At 41.3% G+C, this 23,037-nt stretch overlaps 1 protein-coding gene across 3 annotated transcripts in view; it reads left to right on the forward strand.

The window, feature by feature from the left end:
• ANKRD29 (ankyrin repeat domain 29) overlaps nt 1–19,455 on the forward strand; it is a 38,128-nt gene extending 18,673 nt beyond the window's left edge. For all 3 annotated transcript variants that reach the window (XM_061448664.1, XM_061448662.1, XM_061448665.1), the window contains 6 exons: nt 3,090–3,188; nt 6,125–6,223; nt 11,357–11,455; nt 11,894–11,989; nt 13,068–13,166; nt 14,747–19,455. In XM_061448664.1, the coding sequence (XP_061304648.1) occupies nt 3,090–3,188; nt 6,125–6,223; nt 11,357–11,455; nt 11,894–11,989; nt 13,068–13,166; nt 14,747–14,830 (576 nt within the window). In that variant the 3' untranslated portion in view covers nt 14,831–19,455. The remainder of the gene's footprint in view (nt 1–3,089; nt 3,189–6,124; nt 6,224–11,356; nt 11,456–11,893; nt 11,990–13,067; nt 13,167–14,746) is intronic.
• Nucleotides 19,456–23,037: the final 3,582 nt, after the last annotated feature.

Below are 23,037 nucleotides of genomic sequence, written 5' to 3' on the forward strand. Positions count from 1 at the left end.
AGGAAGTTGGGGCTGTTCAGCCTGGAGAAGAGAAGGCGGCATGGAGACCTCATAGCAGCCTTCCAGTATCTGAAGGGGGCCTATAGGGATGCTGGGGAGGGACTCTTCATTAGGGTAATGGGTTAAAACTTAAACAGGGGAAGTTTGGATTGGATATAAGGAGGAAATTCTTTCCTGTTAGGGTGGTGAAGCACTGGAATGGGTTGCCCAGGGAGGCTGTGAATGCTCCATCCCTGGCGGTGTTCAAGGCCAGGTTGGACAGAGCCTTAGGTGACATGGTTTAGTGTGAGGTGTCCCTGCCCACAGCAGGGCGGTTGGAACTTGATGATCTTAAGGTCCTTTCCAACCCTAACTATTCTATGATTCTACAAAACATGGGGGTCTCCAGACAGAGCTTGCTGGAGGAAAGTGTAAGGTAAAGTAAGATGGAAGTTTGATATGGGGGAGAAGGGGCTGAATTTTCCTCCTAAGAAACCATGGGCTTTCGCACCGTTTGACAGTTTTTTGATTTATCTGAGTGTTGTCTTACCACATGGCCAGTGGAAAAGATTCCTGGCTTTGACTTCCCTTTCTTGCAGAAAGACCTATCTCTGCTTATCATAGTGGTACCCTCACCCAGAGTGTGCAAATAAAATCACAGTCTTTTCTGTTGAAAGTATTCAACTTCATAGGAGACATGCAGTAGAACAGGTCTTAGATACCAAGGAGCTGTTACTTAGTTCTTTCTGACCCAGTATATATATTTGATTCAGGGTGGACAGCTGGAACTGGGGGCCATGCAAAGCTTTTTTCTGATCTCCAAACTCTAATCAGGGTGATGGAGAAAACTTGGTTGTTCTAGTCTGAAAGATCTAAATGGTGTATTTTGGAAATGTGTCATTCTTTAAAAAAATGTATCTATCTAAAACTGTTCAATGGATTCAACCAAACACTTGGTTAGGATTGCCATTTTGAGACCCCAAGTATATCCTGTGAGAAGTGTCTTCCTTCTTAAACTTCAGGCTGTATAATTTCTCAAAGTGAGATCACACAGTTGGACTCCCAAGTGTTGGCCTTCAGCTCTGCTGTGCTAACTGTGGTTAGCTTTGCAGGCCTGCCTTTTGTTTGGGACCTGATATTTGGTTCCTTCCAGAACTTACATTAATAACCAAACAATCTTCTTAAAATAACAGGAGTTTGTTGAGAACGCACTAATTTTTAGAAAGCAAAAACTAAACCATAAAGCAATTAACAAACTATTCCCTCGTGCAGCTGAGTGTGTCTACCCTCCATACAGGGAACCTCAATATTTTTAAGCTTCCTAAAAATCATCCTGCCCTGCTTCTCAGCAGAGGAACTCCAATCTAGATAGTACAGTTTCTCTTCTTAACTCACTGACCTTTCTCTCTCCATTTCATTCAGGGAAAGAGTCTTTGAAAATGTCTATTTTGTTTGCAGCCCTTTGATCTGGTAATTCACCACTCAAGCAAAATGTCTTTCAGCTGGTTGGAGACAGCAAATAGGTTTCACAAAGCTGTTAGTTTTTGCCATTGTCTTCAAGTGTGTATAAGGCATTTCTTTAATTCAGAATCCTCTGTGATTGCTTGTGTGTTTTGTTTCAGCAGTTCTTGTTAAATTAGGGTAGTTCAATTTGACAGGAAGGTCTAATGACACCTTGTAGCTACAGAGTAACTTAACTCCATCAACCTGATTACACATTATATTTACTCAAACAATTTAGAATTAATATGCAATTCTTAGATTGTTGTATAACAGCTTCATATCCGTGACTTTGTTGACATTCAAGCCTCATTTGCTTTTCAGCGTCACAGGGAAGGAAGATGAATTTGAGAGCAGTTATATACAGTTCCTATGGGTTAGCTCAATCATGTCAAGAGCTTGAGTTTTCATGAGGTTATTGTAGGCATGAAATAGCACCACAGATTAATAAATTTGATTGGCACTTCCCATTATAAAAGATCCATTTGGCTGTTCAAGCTGTAACTTCTCTTGTGGATATCTGTCTGTGTGGAAAATTTCAGACAAAACTTTGGAGCTGTTTCAGAGAACAAAGCTGAGGGAAAACACAGTCTTCTGCCTACATTAATGACAGCTCTAGAAACCATTTATCTGAAATACTTCAGATAGCTTATCTTGTGGAGGAGGGGCTTGAGATTGGGAGAAGGCAGGGAAGGAGAGAGACCTCTGGTGAGGATGAATAGGGGTGTGCCTCATCTTTGCACGATGGTATGGTGCCACCCCAGGCAGAAGATAAGAACTTCCTCTCCATATTAGTGTCAGAAATACTGGTAATTTTTGAGTGGGGAACAGTGCACTTAAGATGGCAAGACCCATTGTTGTTTCAGCTGGCTTGGATTCAACTGCCAGGACACTGAGGTGTTTCTCTTCTCAGATGGCTCCCAAGGGAGCGTGTCTACAAGCAGGATTCAATGCACATGCCTAGGTCTCCCTTTAGTGGTGATGTGCAGCAACAAAACTGCCTGGGATTGATCCTACCTGCAGGGATCTCACTTCTTCAGCAGAAGTAATGTGGCTTTCACTGGTGGTCATGTGTTTGGTCTGACTTTGGTCTAGTCAGCTAGCATACTTCAAAATGCACCCTCCCTACTCTTCCTTAGGCCAACAATCAATATGTTAGAGGCAGGAAACGACAGGGAGTGAAGTTCTGGCTAAAGAAGAGTAAATGATCGGTAGGCTTGGAGCAGGGGAAAGGTGTGCTGTCCTTTAGTAGGTGGAAGAGCTTGGCAGGAGGGCGGGATTTGGCTGTAAAGGGAAGAGACATGGAGGAGTTGTGAAGGAAACAAAACAAAAGTTTCTAGTGGGAAAGCAGAAGAGGAGGAACAAAAAGCAGAACAAAAAGCGCTATAAAAAACTCAGGAGAAAACAGTTTATAGTGACAGAGCCAAGTTTCAAGATTTGCGTGGCAAGACTTGGTACTAAACTTATGAAACATTCAGCAGCTAGTTGCTACAGAACTGCTGTGAGCCAAATTCTGAAAAGCCATAAAATCTGCTTTTCTTTTTGTATGGCGATGTTTAGTCCAGTGCCTGACTCTTACCTGACTGTACCCATTCTTTGCTTTTTCACAGGATGGAGGTACTGCACTTCTAGCTGCTTGTCAGTACGGGCATGCAAAAGTAGTGGAAACGCTGTTGAAGCATGGTGCCAACATTCATGATCAACTTTATGTGAGTTATTTGACACAGCTAATATTGACAACACTGGTGATGGAACAAATGCGCTGTTGGTTGAACAACAGCAGATGGTCTGACTCCAGCACAGAGAAGCATTTGCCAGATGTGGTTTTATAGTACTCTTCTAAGATGTGAATTCTGTCAACTGTCTGCTTTTCATGACCCTGAGAGAAGTAGCATGAAATCAGAAAAGACGTTTTGGATGTCTTTTGATTTGCTATCTCTATGAAGGATCAAATCTGGATCAGATCTGCGTAATTCATTAGTCTTGAACAAAAGACCATGTCATGCCCTACCAATGATTTTCAGTGCAGACAAAAGAGTGAATAGCAATACAGCCCCTGAGGTACTAGAGAATCAGATCATCAGTTTTCTGCCAGAAAGAGTAGTAAAAGTTAAAATATTTAAATCTTTAAATATCTGTAAATTATTTTTTAAAATATTAGTTACAATTATATTATTTGGTATTGGTGTATTTCTAGCTTGACAGTGTTTGCCTCCAGGGCAAAGGATGGTTAAAATGGCTGATGTTGTTTAGTTGACTTTTCAGAAAGCTGGATTGAACAAATGAAGCACTGGATTTAATTTACTGCAACTGAGATACAAAAACATTGAGCTTTTCAGCATTCAACAGAAACAAATGGTAGATTTTCTTTCCACTTTCCACTGCTCATTCATACCCTGGGGCACTCAAAACTGACAAAGAAGAAGTTGTTCCACAGGGATATAAGTTTTTTCAGCTTTTTCCAGGGGCTTTGGATCTGCGGGATGCTGTTGAAGTCTTAGCTCCCACAAGTGTGCATGGGAGCTAAGGGCTGGTGACTGCAGAGGCTGTGTACTAGACGCATAGGGGATCTCCACCTCTGTGCTGCCACCACCCTGTATTTATAAAGAAAGGTGTTCCACCTTCATTGCTGTGCAAATAGGAGTTGCCTTTCTAATCTGAGGGCAGTGATTCATACCTCTGCATGGTAATCCTGGGGTTTACCCCTCAGTTTAAAAATAGCCATGCTGCCACACCTGCAGACACTTACCTAGAAGTAAAGGCAGTAAATTAACTTCCTTATTGTCTCTCTTGGAAATGAGCAATACGTGCAATTGCATTTAGAGATGTATTTTTATTGCTTACAGCCATTGGGCAAAACCAGGCAGAAATGTCTGCTTAATAAAATAAGAACACAATCTCTTGAAAATGAGTGTTAGCTTGGCTGCTTTTGTGGGATGTTGCCAAGCTGCATTTGAGAAGCAGTAACTGGCTGGCAGGTTCACTGGCAGACAACAAAATGGGAGGGATTTTGAGCATGCATTTGGGTAGTCCTCCTAAAACCATCTAGATATTTTAATCTTAAGTTTACCCATGTGAGGGAGGTGTAGAGGAGAAGATGAGAGAATACCATAACTCAATAGTATGTCTTGCAGAAATATGTTATAGCCTTTAAAACAGCTTTCTCATTACAGCATCAATTCAAATCATGTAGGTGATAAGGAACCCAAGGTTCTCCATCTTTACTGATGCTACAATAAAAAGCTCTTCTAATATTACACGATCTTGTTTACTTTCTAAATGGAAGAGTTATTATTACACTTGTCTCTGGTGGAAGCCTGCAAAGGACCTAATACCATCCTGTTATTTCATATACTCTCATAGCAACCAGAGAAAACAGCCCCTCAGAGAGCCCAGGGGTGTGTGTTTATAGTGCCAGCAGACACCTCTTTTGTTTGCCAGGACATTTGTCTTGAAATCAAAGCCAATCATTCTAAATTCAGTCCCTGGGGCGCTATATTCAGCTCATGCTTCACCAAGTCTGTGCTGAGTTTTGCAGAAAGAAGAGTAGCTATGCAGTATCTCTTAGCAGACAATAGCGTTTGGTCCCAACATAGTGATATGCCAACAAGGGCAACAACAGACTTGTACTACAATGCCCTGTAGTTTGCATATGCATGAGATGACATGAACTCTGTATTTGCATATCTGAGATGCCGTGAAGGGATGTCCCTAATTAAAGAGTCTCACCTTCTGAGAAAACTTGCCCTAGCGTGCTCTGTGCTGAGTGCTGTGGTTATGGGATGTGTAAACACCTGTCCCACCCTCATTGCAGATTTCCACTTCTAGTTGGTTGGAAGGATGATAATGCCATTTGAAATATTTTCAGAAAAAAAACTTAATGAAATATGACATCTAAATTCTTTTCCTAAGGAAGAAATTCCTGTGAAGTCAAATTCTGAGAACATCTGCACATGAAAGACACATTGAGGAAAATTAAAACCCCATATTTGTTTACAATCTTTGTTCTTCAAAAGCTCTGTTCTTCCACAAGCTTTTGCACGAAAATGCTGGTTTCTTATAGGGCTATGACACAGTCTGTCTTACATGTTCTACTTTTACATCATTATATTAGAGGTGAAGTCTCCTTTACAAGGTGTGCCAGAGCAGTGGCATGGTAGTTGTTTAGGGTGGCCCAGTAGTACGGCACAGTACTTACTCATTTAGCATCGGGGCAGGCTTCAGTGCTGGAGCCTCCAGTCTTGCAAAGTACTTGACCATGTTTTCACCATGCGTCTATGTAACAGAACACTTCTGCAAGAACATATAAAAGCTAAATGAAACTACATCGCTATACAGGATGAATTTCTTGTTATGTAGAACAACGCTTCTATGAACTAGACTCTTAGGATTCCAGAACCAGGATTTAACGTTTGGTTTGATACGTGATGGGAGCCAGCACTTGTGCATACAGAATGAAAATGTTACCGTGATTTGTTATAAGCTAGACTGTGGATTTTGGCAATTATTTCCTGAGCATGGCTGTATACCTGCTGTTACATGGCATAATGGCTTAAGAACCAGAACTTGATTCAGTTTGGCTTGGTTTTGTGAGGAAAAGTGGTATCACTTCAACACAGCATAAGATGGATGTATTTGTTCTTAGGATGGAGCTTCTGCAATTTTCCTGGCAGCACAAGGAGGCTATCTGGATGTCATCCGATTGCTACTTTCTTCAGGAGCAAAGGTTAACCAGCCACGGCAGGTAAGCTCAATACTTGAGGGCAGAACTGAGATCTGATTTTTTACAGTTATGAAAAATTAACACTGGAATTTTCTCCAGGCATCAGATTCCCATGGAAGTATTTCACTGGAAGGCAGATTGTGGGGTCTCAGAAGAATGGAGTAAAGGGGGAGAATCACCTCCTCTCGACCTGTTGATCACACTTCTTTTGATGCAGCCCTAATCCTGCAAAAACGTACAACCAGTGGTAACAATAAGCATGAAATCAGCTCCTCTGCAGGCAGTGGGGCTGCTGTTTGATCATTAAATGATCAAACATTGGTCATTTTGAGTTAGATTTGTGGCTGGTTCAGAGGTTCCCGCTGGGGAGCTAAAGGTTAGATCCACCCTCCATCACCGTATGTTGGTGTTAGGTGAGGGTGCAAGAGACTTCCTAGGTGTCAAACTATTTATGGGATACACAGAATATGTGGTGTACAGATAAAAATAAAAGCTCTCTTGGTTTCCAAAAAAGGGTTCCTTAATTGTTCAGCTGCTTCTTGATTCTAAAATTGGTGCTTAAATGGCACATTTAATACGCTGCTTTGAGTCGCCAGATGTGGGAATTGCACAGCTAGCTTTACTCCCAACACGTAGAAAGTCTGGTTAGAGACAGGGCTTCCCAGGAATCTTTGCCTGCTTTAATAAAGTCTCCTGTGTGGTCTGCTGAAACCCTGCAGGCAAGGTTGCTGTCCTGGGTCTTCACTGCACATTTTAAATTGATGGGATAAGGTCTTGTCCTTGCAATCAGTCACATATGTCTGCCAGGTGGCTGTGATCACTGACTTGCAGCAACTAAAAAATCATCAGGCGAGAGCAAACAAATGTGAAAACTCTAATAACAGTGGACAGCATGGCATGTGACAAGCTTTGTCAGACATTTTCAGCATTTCCTTTCACCTACACCAAAAGCCTAACAAATCATAGCCTGGCAGCAGAGACTGATCTATATGACTTATACTGCACCTGTAGGTCTGTGTAGACTACTTGCTGCTCTGTAGTGTAAGGAAACTAGATTAGCATTTTATGTGTTCAAACTAAAGTAATATTCCTGCTCCCCCCTCCTGCACCTCTCCAGCACTGGAACTGTGCTGGCAGCTACTCCCTGGACTGATGCTTTAGTTGCTCCTAGGCTTTGTCCACACTGTCTTCCAAGATCAAGATTAAAAAATGTTAAAACCTGTTAATTCACACAGTCTAAAAGATCAACGGAGTAGGATGGACCAAGGTGTGCATTAATGCCTTTTGAGTTGGTCAAAATAAAGTTGGGGCACCTTAGATTTAGCTGAACCATGTTGCCATAAAATCTGCATCCTGCTAACCATAATTATAACGCACCAGCTAATTCTTCTGACAGTATTTTTTTTAGTTCTCTAATCCAATTTCTACAACAGAATGTTTCATGAGGCATTTTTAAATCTTAGTTGAGGCAAAGACTTGACTCTGTGTGAATGTTCCTCCTGTCTGTTTCATCTCTGGCAGGATGGGCTTACTTTGCTCCAGGGTACCTCTGATCCCTGCTAAGATTATGCCTGGATAAGTCTGTGGCATTTGTATTTGGGCCCACTGTAATCTGAAACATTTCCTTAACAAATGGAACATTTTTACTGTTTAATTAGTAAAGTAATGGTTGGATGGACTTCGGTCTCTCACCAACAAACAAATTTGTACTTTGTTCGAAGGTGGCATGCTGGTCATGAGGAATGTAGCTCTAGATGGAGCAGTTTTGATGCCAGATGACTCTTGCTGTCAGTTACAAGCTACATTGCCCTCACTGCTGTAAGAAACTTTTGTAAGCAACGTAACATTGAATACAGGGCTGCAGAGTGCCAGGTGTGAGTTTATGCTTCCTCCTCATGGTGTCCAAGTTTTCCTCTCTACCTTCTGAATTTGGGGTCTTAATTCATGTGCCTGAATGCTTGCATCTGCCCTGTAAGTCTCCTCCTGCTGCTGTAGCGGGTACCAGTTCCTCTTCAGGCTCATGTCCCATCTGCTAGTCCCACAGGGGCATTCATGACACTATAGAGCACCTCGGATGGTACTGGCTATCTGTGTGCAGGCCCTTCAGCTCAGCTCTCACAAGACTTAGTAGTGAAGATTCCTGGCGAGTTTCTTTCCTGACAATGTATTTTCTCTTGGATTTTAGCTGCCTTCTGATCTTCCTAACATTGCAGAGCCGGGTAGGAATTCTTTTGTCATCTTTTTGTCTAGACAGAGCTTGGGGCAGTGTCTGAAGCCAGGTGCGAGAGGTGTTTCTTTACTTCTTCAACTCAAAGCAAGAAGATTATCTGCCAATGATTTTACACTGTTTTGGCAGCCTATGTCCCAGCAGCCTCTAGTCTGACTGGGTAAGCAGGCTCCAAATACTCTGAAAATCAGTGATTTTTTTTCTTAACAAATGATATGCAATTCCACTTATATGTAAGCCAGTAAATGTATAGAGAGTATAGACCTCAGGCAAACAAGCAATTTGCTATTAGCAAGAATTGAAATGGTGTAGTGGTGTGAGTACACTGATGGGCAGAACAGTGGACAAGATGATGCTGAGTAGCCTGAGAGTAGGGGCTCTCTGTACCTGAAAGTCCTTACTGGGAATTTGAGGGCTATTTTACTTCCCACCCTAATCTGGCCCTTTCTAAAACTCCAAGCCACAAGCAAACATTGAAATTCAAAGCTGCAAGGCAAAAAGTCATTAGCTAATGGATAAGATAAAGAGCATGGGAAATTTTGGTTAGAGTATGTTTGGAACCGCTGGCTGCTGCATATAATGAGAGGTAGTCTGTATATTCTAGCTTGTAGTCAAATACAGAAATAAGCACAGCTTAAAAACCTATGGGGTGTTTAACATTGTTCTAGGAATGTAGTGGTTTGCAGTCTGCTGGGTGGGCAGAGGGACAAGGAAAGGAAAACAGTTTTTGAACTGTGTCTTTCCCTATTCTCACTTTCTTTCTGACCTGTCTCTAAGCCCTAATGTCTGTTTACACAGGAATTCTCATGTGACCTTTTAGTACAATGTAATAGCTGTTTTGCACCATATAGCAACATGAAAATGGACAGAAAATTCATTTACACCATATACATTTTATATGTATTTGCATAAATCTGTATATTAGATGCTATTTGCTTGAGAGCGAAAAGCTGACAATGGTCAGTATGAGCACACCATCAACATCATCATCATTCTTCTCTTCAGGCTAAATTCTCCAAAACAGTCACCCTTTCTCACAATGTCTTTTTGCCTCTAGCCTATAGCTGAGATACTGAGGTTGATGTTACCCGACACTTCTGTTCCTTTTCATTTATACCTGGAAATACGAGCTGTTCTTACAAACTTCACTGTGAGAAAAAGAAAGCTGCTATGTTCTGCATGCTGCGCTTGTGCTTGCATTTCTTGTATAAACAGAAGTGTGGATTTGCACAGCATCGGTTCTTTATGCAGATTCAATTGTGTAAGCAAATTCAACTGCTCTCTTTTCCAAGTTTTATAGGCTTTTTCAGTGCCCCTATTGCTATTTACTAGAGCCCTCTGGTGGGGGGAGATTAGAAAAATATGAAGTGTGTCAGGGAAAAAGCTATATACTGGAGAGGGACAGTTTTTGCCATCACACTATCACATACGCTGTGTATAAGAGAGCCTTTGTTATTTTCGAATCAGAAAGAACACTCATTGTATTAACAGGATACATACTAGAATGAGGTCAGTCGCTAATTTAAATTCATTAATCTATAGAGAAATGATACAAGAGTGGGCAAAGATCCTGTTCCTTACTATTTGAGAAGACTGAAGATCTCAGAATGTGCGTTTGCTCTTTCTCAGAATCAGAAATAGGGAAACTCAGAATATCATATCAAAGAAAGAAATAACTTTTCTGTTTCTTTGAAAAGATTAAGTCACTAGCCGACAGAAAGCAGAGAATTTGTGCAACAGTGGTTTTTTGGACTGCATGGGCAAGTCATATGAATCTTCAGCTGGCACTAAGGAGAGAGATTTCTTCTTTAATTAAGGTAGAAATACCTTATTTAAAGTAAAAAAGTTGTTTTCTCCTGAAAATTCTCATTAAGGTTCTTTTGGAAGCCCCAGTATAATTTGTCTTCCTTTTTCCTGCCAAGTCTTCAGGCTGCTGTGGGTGGTGAGCAGAACTGGCAACTGCTGAAGGCAGAAGCAGGCACCCTGCTACATGAGGCTTCACTTTTATGTTAAAATCCATACAGGAAAAGCCTTTTGTTAAGGGCCCACAAGAATCAGTTTGGCACCACATAACTGCTGGAGTCCTGTAGTCTGAAGAATCAGGCCATTTAGAAGCAAAAGGAGGAAAAGACACAAAACTAAATTCTAATTGAAGTGAGAAACACTTCTAGAGCTTCAATTCACCTTTGCCTTTGGGATGAAAATCAATCACAAAGTCTAGCTTATTCTGAATGTGCATTTTACTTTCTGAAGTTTTCTGCTCAAGTAATGATTGCACAGGACAATTTTTCCAAAACAGATTATTTGAGGTTGAATTCCTTGATAATTTTCTTGTTTTCTAGTGGAGCTGTTGAACATAAAATTTGTGAAACACTCACCACCAGTGTAAGGCAGGGTGTTTTTAACATTCCCTGAGGATGGGTAACGTAACTTAATGTTGGAAGCTGGTGATCATCTTGCATTGCTCCTTAACTTCTATAAACAGCCTCTACTCCACATGTACAGAGACCCAGCTGCAGAATCTCCCCATGCATGCTGATATTTGCCTGTATCTTCTGTCACATCTACCCACCTAGAGTTCAAAGTACGCTTTGGCCTTTACATTTCAGACTTCCACATTTATTTGAGGTACAGCTGTTAAGACAAAGTGGCTTTTAGCTGTTCAGACAGTAATGCATGTCTCAGGCCAACTGTGTAAGAGAAAGCAGCTAAGGATGGCTCTACTCCACAAATAGAGCATTTTTGTTTTGATTTTTTATGCCAAGCTCCCATGTGCTTCTGGAAGCAAATCTGCATATGTCTTTCTGTGATGAGGGATTTATTTGGGGTTGAAGTACATCCGGTCCAGTAGTCAGACTTGGGTGGTAAAATACCAGGGAGCACAGGATCTCAAAGTGAAACCATTAGCAGTCTTACTCTGTTTGCAGGATGGGACAGCTCCCTTGTGGATTGCATCGCAGATGGGTCACAGTGAAGTGGTACGAGTAATGTTGCTTCGTGGAGCTGAGCGAGATGCCGCCCGGGATGTGAGTAGACTTCTTCCTGTGCTCTGTCTGCAGCTTAACACCTCCTAGCTTTTTCTGCGGCTGCAAGTCTGCCTGGTGTCCCCAGAGTATGTCCTGTTTGCCATGATGTAAAGTCCCAACATGGGCTCCCTTTCTCCCATTGTGTCTAGGACATCTTCCTGGAGGGACCTTCTGGAATAAAGGAATGGAAATGTCTGTATAAAGATGTCTATGGTGTCACTGGTTCATTTTACCCCGAAGTTTTCACCTGCCAAAGCAACAATCCTCCTGATGCTCTAAAACCACAGCATATGCTGTGGAGTTGTCTCCTCAAAAATTTTGAGCAGAGAAGACCCTCTTCTCAGAGGTGTGGGGGAAAGCTGGTGTTTCCCTCCAGCCAAGGGGAATGCAGATAAAGCATTGCTAACAACTGGACTGACCTTCCTGTCTCCTTCAAAGGATGGTACGACTGCTTTACTGAAGGCTGCCATCAAGGGGTACAACAATGTGATAGAAGAGTTGCTGAAATTCTCTCCCACTCTTGGCCTGCTGAAGGTTAGTAGTGAAACACATGGATTTTTAGACAGGAACTCAAGAATGAGTTTCTGATGAAAGATCTGATGTTTATGACTATGACAGAGGAAGATTACAAGGAGCTTGAGCCCCCCCCCAAAAAAAAAACAAGAGAAAAATTAAATTGTCTTATTTAGCCTTTAATGCCACACACAAATTAATCTTTTCAAACAAAATTGTGAGTTTGATTTGTAGAATAAGGAAGCTTAGAAGTCATAGAAGGAATTTTCCTGCTTTTCATTCATTTTTATTCTTCCTGTAAATGGATTGCTCTTAACAGTGTAGTTCTTAGCTCTTCTATTGTTCTAGTTCTTCTATTGCATTTTGTCAGTAAAATAGTATCCTAAGAGATCTGTTGTGAGCAGATTCTCTACTTGTTTTTGTTTTCATCTGAAGTCAGAAAGTGACTTGAAAAATAACACATTTGGAAGCTACTTTTTAATAGCTTATCTAATTATACGTATCTATAAATCACATACTTTGATAGCCTCTGTGCATGCAACATTGGCAATTTTGATGTGCTTGAAAATCCAGGTGGCATTAACTTAGTTGTTAATTACAAGTATGAAATAGCTTCCACACTTATTTGAACTGTCAATTTGCAGCCACAGACAAAAGGCCAGCCATAAAAATAATCCCTATTCAGCTGTCTGACACTGAGACCATTAATCATCAGAGAAAGAAGATAAAATGCACAGATGGTTTCCATTACTGCTTGCACTTCTGTTTCACTTGCTAATGGCTGGTTTTGCCAGGCAGAAGCAAGTGCTGTGTCCATTTCACCTCTAATCAATTGACAAGGGTAATTTTTAAAAGGAAATACTGCTGTGGTGAAGTGAATTTGACTCTCTTTTTTATTAAAGCATTTAGAATCACCTCCTTCATAGCCCACTAGCCTACCAGCACCCTGTCTGAATCAGACACTGTACTTTTAATGACCTAATTTCTTCCGTGTTACTTCTTTCTTGTTCATAGGTTTGTTCTTTGCAAACATTTGTGTTTCACTGCCTTTGGTTTTCTTCCCATGCATAGTACAAACATTTCCATTGGTATTTTCTAGAACGGGACCTCTGCTCTCCATGCGGCTGTCCTGAGTGGCAACGTGAGGACAGTGGCACTGCTCCTTGAAGCAGGAGCAGATCCGTGCCTGAGGAACAAGGTACATTCTGGCACACTCTCCTGGGCAAGGAGCAGGTGGGAAGCACTGAGCAGCGGAGCCATGTGTGCCATGGAGGCAGTGGCAGCCCATGTTTCTGTGTTAGTCCACAGTTGCCTCCTGTTCCTCTCCTGAAGCATCACTGTTTAGTCCATTCATTGCTGTACACAGGCATCTATAAGGGTGCTGGGCAGTGCCACTGGTGATGCTGGTTCTTGTGAAGTAACATCAATCTAAGAATATGCAAACCATGCACTCACTCACTCAAGCACCACGAATTGTTAACTATAACTACTCATGGGCTAGCTAGGTTGCATTTCAGGAAAAAAAAAACCACCATAAGTTATGTTCTTGTAAGTCGTAAGTTACACCATACCTCCCTATGGTCGTGTAAGAATGATATTTCTGCAGCAAAAGAAATGTGTATCTGGGTACCTCCGATAAGAAAACTTGGTTAGAATTCAGGACATTGCTAATACAAAGAAATCCTGCATTACATGTATCTTTACCATATCTTACTGTAAATTTGCTAGTTTAGTGAAATAGTTTCATAATCTTTTTATAACAACTTTTCTGCAGAAAAAAATGGTCTTTGTTTTTCCCTGTTAAGTATTTTAACATTACATGTTTGCTAATTTCCATGAAAATGTCTTCCTCTGACTTGTGTTTCTGAACTATTTGTCTCTAGCATTTGAGATCTAGCTGGGTTTGCTAAGCTGTGCATGGGTGGTCTGGTATTTACTTCTTGTTTATGACCGGGTGAATGACAGTTTGTAATACAAGTAACCCAGCACATACCTTCTGACTGTTTTGGTCATTTAATATAAAATCTGTGCCTGTTATTTCTGTATCATTCCACTTGATGGCAGCAAAGTTAACGACTCTCATACAGTAGCTCCTATTAACAGGCATTTTGATTTACCGCTATCACCCGAACAACACACAAGATTTTTCTGCTACTGATGGTGATTTGCAGCAGAAGGGTGTGCAGTATGAGAAAGTCTGGCTGTAATCTCTCCTACTGATTTTTTTTTTAGTGACATGCGATTAGGCACAACAGAGTACATTTGCAGGACAGAATTCCTGATTTTCAGAAGTAGCTTCATTACAAAGACAGTTTGTTACCAAATTTGTATTCAATACACACTGAAGACCTAACTCTGATGTTCTATTACCAATCCTATAGAATAGCATGAATTATTTCATAGCAATTAAAGTATTCTCTCGGATCTTTATGGACTTTTTTTGGACTTTGGTACTTAAAGACCTGCCTCATCTCCCCAAAAAATCAGTACTTCTGTGGCAGAAGCATAGGGAGCCCAAGGGATGCCATTTAACCTGGACAGTCAGCACAAAATAAGATGACCATTTTGAACCCACACTGAGACTATTTTTAAGACTTAAGTGGGAATTGCATGCTGAAAGGTGATTTCTTAAGATATCTCCAACAGCGGTGGGACAACATTGGAATAAACCCATCATTATAATGCCCAGTAGCATCTTCTCTAAAGTTGAATGTTTTTAAACCATGTTTTAGAAATACTTGTTCATTTCTGCTAACCCAAGGTTTTGTTTCATTCCAGGCAAATGAACTTCCAGAAGAACTAACGAAAAATGAACGAATCCTTCGACTCCTCCGCATGAAGGAAAAGCAAGGAAAAAGCTAATGCAGCCCTGCAGCAAATATGGTTTGACAGAGATGCACCCTGACCACAGTAGCATGACTGTAAACCTAGGTTGCCCAAGAAGGGCTTGTTGGAACAGTTTGCAGAACTGATTAGCCTCTCCAGTACACGCTTCCTGAATGCATAAGGCCCTTGCCATGGTGTCACCATGGGCTAGGACCTCTTCCTGGCATTACTGAACACAGGACTGCAATGAGAGCAGGGGTTGGCCTGGGAGCTGCCTTTGCACTGCAGCCCCATGGTGCTGCTGCCCTCCCTTTGCTGACAGTGCTAGCTCAGACCATTCCTCTCTACTTCCAAGTGCCACATGGGGCTAGAGGTGAGATCCCACCTGTGACATCCCAACAGAAAAAGTCCTCCTGCCAGCCCAGTTCTTTGATAACATTTTGGCTACTACATGAAGCTCCATGAAAGATGATTCAGAGAGTTGCAAATGATGCCAAAAGCTACCAAGCAAACAATAAGCAAGGAGATGTCCTCCTCAGGTGTAGCATCTTGATCTGTCAATCTGTCCAGCAACAGGAACACAGCAGAGCAGCTGATAGCATTTTGCAATGCGTACACAGTGCTATGGGGATCCATCCCTAACCCTGCTGTCTACATACATGGATAGGGGAGGACCAGTTACTGGGCAAACCAGCCAGGACATATCATTCACTGGTGCAAGTCCATCAGAAATTCAACTGTTGGGCACAACAGCACAGATGTTGTACAAGTGGTAGGTATATACGTATGTTCTGCACGTGCATATATGTGACACTATGGTTTACTACCCACAGCTACTATGCAATGCACTTGTTCCCCAGGTCTGTGAAAGGAGTTAAGGGAGAAGCGCACAGTGTACAGATCTTTCAGCAGTTAATAAGAGGGCTACACATAGCCGCATGCAAACAGGATCACTAATTGATGCAGGCATGGAAAATGAACTCTCAACAGCAATTTTAGCTTTTGTTGTGATTGGGACACTTAGACACGCTACCACTGCCTGTATGGGGAAGGCAGTGCAAATTGCAGATGGTTTGTGAAGAGCTATGTTTGAAACATGCTGATGAAAGATACCCCATTAAACCCCAGTCATTTTTGTAGGATAAATAGTATATACTACATCTTGTTAGCCAAAAAAAAATTAAAAAAAAAAAATTAGAGTTTATTTTACAGTGAGTTGAGATATAAAGTTAGCTCAGTACATAAATCCAGGCACTTCAGCGGCCTTCAAAACTTGACAAACTACTGCAAAATCGCTTTAAAAGCTAAAGACAGGGAAGATTGTAAAGAAACCAAATATTCCCTGCTTAAGAGACATCTGCCTAGGATTCAGCTGAACTGTTGCACTTTTGCTTCAGTGAGCTAAAAAAAAAAAAGCCACATTATTTTAGTGAGCCAGCACAAATTAATGTAATGTACTCAGTGCAAATTAGTCATATGTCTTACCAATCCTAAAGTTATTCTTTTTGTAAGTTAGGTAAGAAGTCATGGTTCTGTTGAAGAGAACGGAAGTGGGCGTACCTTTGCTTGCAAGCTGAAATTGCTGTTCAATTTCTATTCAGCATTAGAAAGGAAAGCTTTAATTTTTCCAACAATATAAGAAGACACCAGAGAAATCTATTTGTTTAGGTAATTCATGCTGCTGTATTTTTAAATTAAAATAATGTTGTGCCTAACAGAAACTTGCAGACTAACTGGTACAGAACCAAAGAATTATGCAAGATGCTTTGAGCATGACTGTATCCAGGGGTAAGTTCTGCAAAAGACTAAAGAATACTGTATATGCAGCAATCTCGAGAGCCTTATTGGGAACTTAAATTCCACAAGCATTACATGGGACTGGACTCCAACTTCTTTAATAAGCAACACTGGAGAGGACAGTTTTATTCAGAGCCCCCACTGGGCTGAAGATGAACATACTGGTTTGGGGAATGCTAGAGGGACTCTAGGCAGCCCAGCCTCAATATTGACCTTTCTCCCTAAACTTTCCTCAGATCAACACCTGGGGACAACCACACTCTTACAGTGAAAAGCCCTTTCACAGTTGTAAAGGAGGAGGGTGATCATCAGGTGGTCTTCAGTAGTCATATTGGGTGAGCAATAAATACTCTAAATATCAGACAGGCTGTAATGATCAAGCAGTCTTGCTAAACAATGTGGAAGCATCTACTGTTGGTGAGGGCCTCCTACTTTTTCCTGATAGCAGAGCATAGAAGTGAGGACAGGGCAAGCCAACAGTGGTCCTGTGACAGCTGGAGTAAGCAAGCTGAGACAACAACATACAGGTGTTCAGTATATGCAGGTAGCCTCTCCTTTCTGCCAGATGTATTTCCTTGTGAGAGTGGTCTCACCCCAAAGGGGGCAGCTACTCAGCAAAGAGCTTCTTCTGGAATTATGCCTGTCCATGGAAAGACGCATGCCTGCTCCCCACCATTTAGAGTAGGACTTTCGAAGTTGTGTGTCCAGCTGCCTCTGTGAATGGCCACCACAGCCGGGGCTGTCATGCAACATGAGAAGAATGGGGTGCTATGCCCAGCACAGAGCATCTTCTGACCACCTTCTGAGAGGGTGCAGTTACCAGGTCCTCTTCTTGTAAGCAATATTGGGCTATAACTGACTTTTCTTATTTCTAAACAAAATTTGACATGTGGGGCTAGCACAGGTTGAAGGGATAGGCTTGTAGCTCCCTCCTTGCTCTCACTAATGTTGGCTGATACGCATACGAGCTCTGTGTAGTGAGCTCCACGGTGGAGAAATGGCAGCAAAGTCTTTCTCTGCCCCGTCCAGGCTGAAGTTGAATCTAACTTCAGCAAAGATACTATTCAGCCAACATGGGACTTTTAGGCATGGAAACCTTCCTACTGGGAGCATGTTTCATCTCTGACCTTTCAGATAGTAGGCTGCTAAAAGTTTTGGGTTCCCTGTAACAAAAAGGTGCTTATTCTGCCTGTAGATGGGCCTGAGAGATGCAGTACTGTTTCTCACCATGCAATTGACCTTTTCACAAAGAAACCTTAATAATTCTTAGTGTTCATGTAGCTGCTGTTATCTTTAAAGTGCTCAGTAAACATTGCTGTGGTTTGTTTGCTGTTCTAAAACTGAAACCTGCTTTCCCTTTGTGGATGAAGTGATTCACGAATATTGACAGTAGCTCTTTGCATAGTTGTTCTGCCTTTTGTGCAAGGCTTTCAAAGTGCTCTGCAGACACTATTACCTTTGAAAGTTCCAAAATGCACTGCCGGGGAAGGCAGCAAAACAGATTATTTCATTCACACACCAGTGAAATGCAGCAGCTGTTTATCAGTTCATGTCAATAGACAAGAGTAAATTTAGACTAGAAATTAAGGAGCATTAAACCCATTTCACAGATGGCAGGATGAAGCTTGGTACCACATAATGATATAAAATAGAACTGGGACCAGCCCAAATTGTTTTTTGGGGGTTGGGTTTTGGGGTTTTGTTCCCCCCAAAAGTGCTATATATATATATATCCATCTTACACCCCCCAAAAAGTCAGCTCCACTAGCATACTGCTTTTAGGATTGCCTCTCTGCACATCAGGGTCCACGAGCCCAGTGTGCTGGGATTTATGCAGGTGCTACAGCCTGGTGACTTCCCATCAGCTGCAAGTGAGCACAAAGGATGTGCAATCAAGAACAGGCTACACAAATGAATCAAGGAAAGGTATAGGGCATCTTTCTTTAATTTCACTAGTATTAAGCCATTGTAGAATGGGGATGAGCACAAGGAAAGTCTCATGTTGTATACAGAGAAGTAGCATCCCAACAGTGACACGGTCACGGCATAGACTCAGACGTCCTAAATACAAGGACCTCTTCATTTAAGATGATCACTGCAGTGCACTGTGCAGAGACATCTATTTAGTAACGATACAAAAGGAGTGTTGTACCTCCTGACTTGCACATGCTGTTTTCTTGGAGCAAAACCATGTCACTATTGATCCACCCACCTTTGTTTAGTTTAGAAGAGCTAAGAGGATTAGAGCACCAGATCAAACATCTGCAGGTTATATTTAATGCACTCGTAACGAGGAGAGTTATTTGCCTCAGAGTCAGAGCCTAATTGCAAGAATAATCCATGCTTCTTTATTCAGACAGTCATGGTGACTAGTGGGAAATCTGCAAGTAAACCAAATCTCATGTTGTCTCAGAAATTTCAGAATTGGTGTACAGAAAATGAGGTAGCACAAACCCCAGCCCATTTGTGCTTCACTTAAATTGAACACTGAACAGACAAAATTCTACCTTTGTCTGGACCCCTTGGATCAGCAGTGTTAAAATGTTTATGCTTACTACAAGTCCAACCAAAGATTACACACAAGGCTCTGTTTTTCAGAACCAGAATATTGTGGTGCACACACAGGACTAAATGGAGTTGTGCCTTCTTACAGTGGCTCTGCACTTGGTCCTGGGAATATAACAGTAGTTTCACAGTTTTCTGAATTCCACAGTTTGTTTTGACATGCTATTTTATGCATTTGATGAAACGCATATAAATTTGTGTAACTCCATGTAAGACTAACAACAGAGATGTTGTTGCTTTGCTAAAACACCTTTTTCCATACCGTCATTTCAATAAAACTTACTATACTACTCAGATTATCCTGCCTGCATACTTCAATATTTCTTTCCTTTCTTCTGTATTCTACTCTTTCTCTTTGTAGAATACCAGAATTAATTTCCTGTTTAAGTAAAGATCACTTTGTTCCATCCCACTTGATTGATTAGACTTCTATTATTTTCCAGGTCTTTACAGATGAGATAGCATTCACAGAACAAACAAAGCCAACGTCCTGGCTTGAGAAACAGGAAAACTTAATTTAGCGTGATATAACGAGGTTTGTTTCAAAGATCCAGACATCACTGACAGACTCCCCTTGACATTAACATCCATTAGGTCAGATCTGAAGGGAAGATTATAAAAAGCAACTTAGGAACCAAGACTATATTTCCATTTATTTTGTCAAACATGTCTTGGTGGTTCTGTTACTATTCCTAAATCTAAAACTGGCCCTTACACTGATCTGACCTATTTCAGTTAAAAAAAAGTCAATAGCCTCCTGATATCCTTATTATGGTATGCTGTGGATTATGTGTGCTATAAAAGGGGAAAAGAGTCTACACCGAAAGCCACATTTTTGATCTTATGTTTGACATCCCAGGCTTTTTGCCTTACTCCTACAATTTTCTATTGTGATGAGCTACATTTTGAATCATTGTCAAAAATTCTTACAGTCACAACTCAGTAAAGCACTTCCATCTATTCAGAGAATGTAAAGAGAAAGTGCTGTAACTTGTTCATGGCTTAAATCACTATGAAGGATGATTTCTGGTAGCAGAAAACTCCTTAAATTTGCACATGAAAGCATAACAAAACAGTGTCAAGAAGCTGAAACTAGACAAATTCATGTTTCAAGTTCTGGATTTTCAGGAATGAGGATAATTATGTATGGGAACAAATTGCTGAGGTGACGTCTTCATCATTTGAAGGTTGTTTTTTTTAAATAATTACTTTTCATTCTGAGTCATTTCACCTGAAACATTTTGTGGTTGATGCAGGAACTAACATCATGTAATCATTATAGTCTCCTTGTTCTGAAAATATATGAATCAATGCATTTTTTTGCTTAATCTCCTCAGTGATTTAAAGAGATGCTAACTCTCATGAGATCAATAACAAGACCATATGCCTATCAACTGTAGCTGAATGGCATGGCAAAATGAAATCAGAGACACATACCTAAGTTGTCTCTAAATCCATCCATTTCGCTCTCACAATGTTAACAAGGCATTTTAACTGGGCTAATGTTTTAATGTCCTGCTTTTAATGTTGAGTAAGTTCTCTCAGAGCTGGCATGAGGGCAGCGTAGCACTGCACCTTGCCAGAAAGCAGGGATGAGCAGAGCAATCTGGGATGTGACAGTGGGGGACACAGCTAAACCAGGAAGGGAAAAGGGATGGAACTTTTTGCTACAGCAAATGTTTCACTGGCTTGGATGCACAGGTGGAGCACAACATTAACCTACAACACAGACTTGAAGCAGACTGCAATTTCGAATGTACCGCACAGATGTGTTCTTACGTGGCATTTATGTTACATGCATGTATACATACTTTGTATCCAGCATATGGGTATAATTCCCTTGGAAAAGTGATACCAGAACCTTGTGGTCTGCCTATCCAGACTACATCACATAAAGAGGCAGAACTATTTCACTTTCTGAACACTCCCAGAACAGTCCCTGCCGGCACTCCCTTGGCTATACTACTGCATCAGACCTTACTAACTGGGACAAACTGTTATAAAACTGACAAAAGGTCTTCAAGTCCAGCCATAAACAGGGTGTTCCTCAGGTCAGCTGTGGCTCATAAACCTGTCTCGTCTCTCCTGCCAAGTCAGATTTTGGTAGTGCCCTCAGGGACTTCCCTGTGACAGTTCTGCCCGTATTCTCTACTTCAACAGCAATCCTGACTTACTCACCATGTGAGAAGCATGGTGCTCACAGGGGCTTAGTAAACTGACATTAATGAAACCCAGGAGCATTCATTATACACAGTCATTAATAGGTCAAACCTTGAATTTGTTATCATATCAGTGCTTATGCATAGTACCTGGCTCAAGTACACCCTGCACCTCTTTGCTCACAGTAACAAGTGCAGCATGTCTCCAGACTCTACTGCAATAATAAACTGCATTTCTAAAGTGTTTTCCTTCAACAGCTCACTGGCTGACACCTGGGTTTGGAGCTCTTGGGCTACATGTTGCCATGCAATTGGCATCACTTTACAAAAGAGAAAATTGCACTGGAGAGGCTGGGACTTGCTCAGATTGTCCAACAAACCTGTAGCAAAATTGGAACAAACGTTGAACAATTTGAATTCAAGTCCCAAGGTTTTGATACTAGGCAATAAATAACTTTGCCTAATTGTAATAAAAATGAACAAGCTTCAATGACTTCAATGATAAATACAGAAAGGATGTGATCTTAAAGAGTAATTATATGATTTTCTAAGGTTAGGTAGGGACACACTGGCACAATTTGGTAGAGGAGCCATCAAAATACATTAGGGCAGATACAAAGATGAAAAGATAAAAAGACTTGATTCAGCATCATTTGACATACCACATGTATATTTAAATAAGTACTGGCAGCACCAAGCAGACTGCTGTCAGTCCCCTCAGCCTGGTTTGATCCCACATGGGAAGTCTGAAGCTAAGAGCATCTGACCGAAGTAATAGGTATTGTGGCGTATATAATTAAAAGGCAAGCAGGTCTCCACAGGTGAGGAAGGCTGACAAATGAGAGCTCCTTACAACACCAAATAGGAAATACCAGCTTTGCTTAGTACAAGTATTATTCTGGCTTAGCTGGAAAAATAGGCTTGGAACAAGCTAGAGTGGTTTGGACTGGCTCTACAGAAAAAATGGAGGTGTGAGAAGCTAGGCGAAACTTCTCAGTCACCTGTTGCAGCTTGTCTTCACACACATTGCAAGACATCCAAGGAGAATATCCCACTTTCCCATGTGCTCATACACGGTGTTGCTTAACATAGCTCCCACTTCTTGGAAGTGTCTCTGGGTGCTATCTCAACAGAAATAATAAAGGCTAGCAATAAATTATGGAGAATAAACAGCGATGGACAGTTTAATTGATTTTGCAGCAAAGCAATCACATACTGCACTTCCATTTGCGTGCAGCAGTAATTCTTCAGATAGACTGCCATCTAGACATTGCAAGGTCATTACTACTAAGTGCTTGAGTTTCTAGTAGAAGCAGCAACACCAGTTTCATTTCTGCAATGGGTAAAACGATGGATGTACAGTAAGGCCTACACACCCCTGAAGCAATGCTGAGGGCTTTCCATCAAAGGTGTAGAACAGAACAAAGTAGGCCGCTATTTTACACAAGCTTCCTGGCAGGCACCTTTACACCATTCACAGCATCCAGTGAGGAAAAGAGCTGATTTAATCGTAACAGACAATTAAAGGGCTTGTTTGGTGTCATGGAGTCATCAAGCTACACCCTGAGTGATGAATGAATGATGAAAATATTGGTCTTTTCTTCAAGGCAGCAAAATTTAGTTTTGTATATGCTTCTGAGAACTAGAGTAAATATTTTCCATTAGTCTTCCACATGGACAGTCCCTAACAGCCATGCATAATCCTGGGTTTAATCCCAGGGT

This window comes from Pezoporus flaviventris, unplaced genomic scaffold, assembly GCF_033815535.1.
Source record: "Pezoporus flaviventris isolate CSIRO_AGI_PZ_B2104156 unplaced genomic scaffold, CSIRO_AGI_Pfla_v1 ptg000007l, whole genome shotgun sequence".
NCBI classification, from domain to species: Eukaryota; Metazoa; Chordata; class Aves; order Psittaciformes; family Psittacidae; genus Pezoporus; species Pezoporus flaviventris.